Genomic DNA, 3,633 nt, shown 5'->3' with positions numbered 1-3,633 from the left:
CCGACCTCAGTCATTTCAGTCATTGATTTGCCATTCCTCGTGCGTGCTAATTGTTTTTTTTTGCAGCGCCCGATGGCACGTTCCAAATGTCCTTCACCACGGCGCCTGACCGTATGGTCCCTCACTTTGACCCGGTTGCCGACATGGGGTCCTTCACCTTTGCCGTGTCTCAGATGCCGCCTGGCAAGGCCTACATGGCCGAGGGAACCACGTGCAGCTGGACCGAGTGGATCCAATCTTGGGGGAAGCTGACTGGTCAACCCGTCGCTTACAACCAGGTCACGTTCGATGAAATGGTGGCTGCTACAGGAGAAGAGGCTACCGGCATCGAGGTTGCATTGATGTTCGAATACACCACCGATCCCGGCTATGATGGCGGCATGGATCTGCTGCGGGCGGAGGATATTAGAAAGGTAAGTTCTGTAGGCGAGGTGAAGTGTTCTCATGGACGTGTACTGACTGACATGAGCAGACTGGCATCGATTGCCCGATGACAAGTCTTGAAGAATGGATTAAGAACCAGGACTGGACCGATATCATTAACAAATGATCTTCATCGACAATGCCATGATGAGATACGAAGCCAACTAGATGATAACAAGAGTAGATGTTCCTTCAACAATCAATGATCTAGGATCTCTCCCTCACTCAGCACCTGCAGCAACATCTGGCCGAATCTTTTTGCAGAATCCGCTGCCCAGTTGTCTTCAATAGCAGCATCAACTATTGGCATACAAGTACAAAGACCTGATCTCATCTACGTACCTACGCAGAAAGGTATACGGGGTCCCCATGCTCCTCATAAGCGGAACAAAGAATAGAAAAGCTGCTTAACAACAACGCTACATAATACACGACACACAGCGACCGACAATAGGTTTGTATTTCGTGCTATATGGTTTCGATCTCTTTGTCATGACTTGGGCCACTTCCTTTCAACATCTCCTGCCCTCGAGGTTTAGGCCAATGGCTTTTGGCGACCACTGAATACTTCTTACAAGGAAATACGATTGCGCAGCACTGAGGCACATGGACCTACTGTCTGGTCTGCACTTTTTCTTTAAACTCGCTAAGATGGACGAACATGGTCCGCTTGACAACGTCGTTGATAAACCTATCAACTGACCTAAACTCATACACTACCTCGTGTGCATTGGTCCTTCACGGTCTTGGCCCGTGTACTACTTCATTGACAACAAAGTTATGGTCTCACAGAATCATTGATTCTACAAGCTAGAGCTGCCCCTGAAATATGGCATTGCTCAAGCTTCAGCTCGAAAGGATCGCTTGAAATGGGACACGTCTGCACATTACTCAATGTCAAGCCAGTGGGTCGTTCTTCTTCCCGGACAAAGTTGCCCGCAAACGCATTCTGCGGATTCAGAAGCATTGATTCCACTTAGCGAATCGACGTCTGCTGCACATTCGCGCCTCGGAGGGATCAACCAACAGCATAAATATGCTTCATTGGAGCCACCCGTAGTATCTTGCCTCTCTTCCTTTATCATTCCATGTTCGACTCTTTCCACCTACTCATTACAATTATCACTCACTCTCCAGCCATGGCAAGCAACCTTAACCAAAGCAGCTGGTCTGCCTTCGACAACCAGGCTCAATACCTCGAGTGCCCCGTGCAGTACCCCCAGTACCCTCCCCAAGAATCTCTTCAGCCCTTGATCGACGGTATCGGTCCGCAGAACCGCTCTTTCCACCCGTCTGGTATGAGCCCGCAGCATCATTTCCAAGGCTGTCAGGTCTTTCAAGTGCAGGGCAACATGACGCTCCCTTCGATGCCTTCTCTTCTGCCAGCACGCATGATCCAGTCCTCCGCTGGAGGCATGCCTCCTGTACATCACTCTTCTGCCGAGGCTGGACCTCGGCGCTTCGAACCCGAAGCCCATGTCCCTAGTACTATGCCGCCCATCCAGCGCTCCGATGACGTGCGCCTTCGGAATGGGGGACGCTCTGCAAGTGCAGCCCGAGCCTCAAGCAAAGGATCAGCCTGCTGATGATGGGTCACAGCCTGCCCAGCATGTCTGGGACGAGAACCCCTGTCAGCCTAGACGCGGTAGTATTGCTGGTGATCCTACTCACTCTTCTCCTGGACCTCTGACTAGTGCCGGCCTCCCAGTCCTTTCGCCATGGCAACAGGCCGAAATTGACGAGTATCTTGGAGTGATCGGGTACTATGGAAACCCGATGTATCCTGCCCTTCCAAGCAACCTCAAGCCTCGGGTGAGCAACACGAACACAGTCTTGAAGAACTCTGTCGGCAATTCTCAGCCAGAGCCAGAGCCCCTAATTGAATACAGGACACCGGCTGATATCAAGTTGATGCGTTCCTCGCCAAGTCACTCCGTTCGACCCATAGCCTTGCGACGCGGCTCCAAGCAACCTGCAAAGGTGACGGTTGACACCGAGAAGGACTATTGGCTCCCTGACGTTTGTGACGCAACGGTGGAGCGGTGCACCAGCGACGATGATGTATACGACGCAACTCCTAAGGCGGTTCTCCGCCATGCCGCCACTTCCAAGATATTGCCTACGATTCATGCTTCTGCGAAGCCCAAGGGCACGGACTCGAAGCAAAACAGCATCTCGGAAAAGTCTGTCGGGCAGCCTCAGAAGGAACACCATCCTCGCAGCATCGAAGACATCTTCGCCAGAGCTCGCAACTCGCAAAACGAAGTGTGGGCAGCCATGTTCCGTCGCGCAGGCCCTTCTGCTGACGTGGATGGTGCTGTGCCTGCAAAAACCAGAAAGTCAAGTGACTTATTGATGCAACCCATCTTGAATGCGGAACAGAACATTGCCCGAGGCGCTGTGCGCGATGCTGCTGCAAAGGCCAGTGTGTTTGAGCCTAACGCCACGGCTAACCAGCATATGTCAATGCCCGAAAGGAAGCGCGAACCTGCCAAAGCGTCTGGCGCCCCTTTCCCTGGGCCCGTTGTGTTCCCGAGTAGAGAGAGTCTCAACCGTCTCTTCGCGGCCCCCAAGACTCCCCCCGAACTTAAGCCAAGCGGCATGTCGAATGCCCTACTTCGTCAGTACATTCTCGGCACCCAGGCCCGCGACCTGGCAGCCACTAAAGAGATTGCCGCCCTGACTGAGATTCTCAAGACAACGGAGAATGCTCTTCGCGCCGCCCATGTTGAGCATGCTGCTGCGCTTGCTCAGAAGCAGGCTCAGTTTGATGCCTACACGCGCCACCTAGATCAGACTCTCTTCGGCGTCGACGGCCGCAGCGAAGACGCGCTCACGGCGCAGTTGGTCCGGTCGCTTCTCAGTGCCCTCAAAGAGAACGCCCAGCTCGGCGGCCGTGTCCCGGACCCTTGTGCTGCTGGCGACGGCGCAGAGACCAGCCGCACGCAACTCCTCATCGAGCAGCTCACCAAACAGCTGCGACTTGCCAACCGTGAGCTCAGCGTCTCAAACGACCGGTACGAGCTCCTCAAGCAGCGCTTCGATGACCAGGCTGCGGAAGCGGAGAAGAGGATGACAGAATTTGAGGAGTTTCAGGAGAGCCGGTTTTCCTCCTTCGTAGAGCGGTCGGCTGACTTTTTCAAGGAGAAGCGCCGGGTTATCGAAGAGACACAAAGGCAGCTCAAAGAAGAGCCCCACGCGTCGAGGGAA

At 53.8% G+C, this 3,633-nt stretch overlaps 2 protein-coding genes across 2 annotated transcripts in view; both read left to right on the top strand.

The window, feature by feature from the left end:
- Window positions 1–987, top strand: part of VDBG_01103 (conserved hypothetical protein) — a gene marked incomplete at both ends in the record, with an annotated part of 1,709 nt that extends 722 nt beyond the window's left edge. The window contains 2 exons of the mRNA XM_003009374.1: window positions 67–413; window positions 865–987. Of these exons, the coding sequence (XP_003009420.1) occupies window positions 67–413; window positions 865–987 (470 nt within the window). The remainder of the gene's footprint in view (window positions 1–66; window positions 414–864) is intronic.
- A 575-nt stretch (window positions 988–1,562) lies between these two features.
- The window catches only part of VDBG_01102 (predicted protein), a gene marked incomplete at both ends in the record, with an annotated part of 2,907 nt that continues 836 nt past the window's right edge, over window positions 1,563–3,633 (top strand). The window contains 2 exons of the mRNA XM_003009373.1: window positions 1,563–1,940; window positions 2,023–3,579. Coding sequence (XP_003009419.1) covers window positions 1,563–1,940; window positions 2,023–3,579 — 1,935 coding nt within the window. The remainder of the gene's footprint in view (window positions 1,941–2,022; window positions 3,580–3,633) is intronic.

The sequence above is a fragment of the Verticillium alfalfae genome, genomic scaffold, assembly GCF_000150825.1.
Source record: "Verticillium alfalfae VaMs.102 supercont1.1 genomic scaffold, whole genome shotgun sequence".
Taxonomy (NCBI): Eukaryota; Fungi; Ascomycota; class Sordariomycetes; order Glomerellales; family Plectosphaerellaceae; genus Verticillium; species Verticillium alfalfae.
This window is presented reverse-complemented; position numbering and strand designations above follow the sequence as displayed.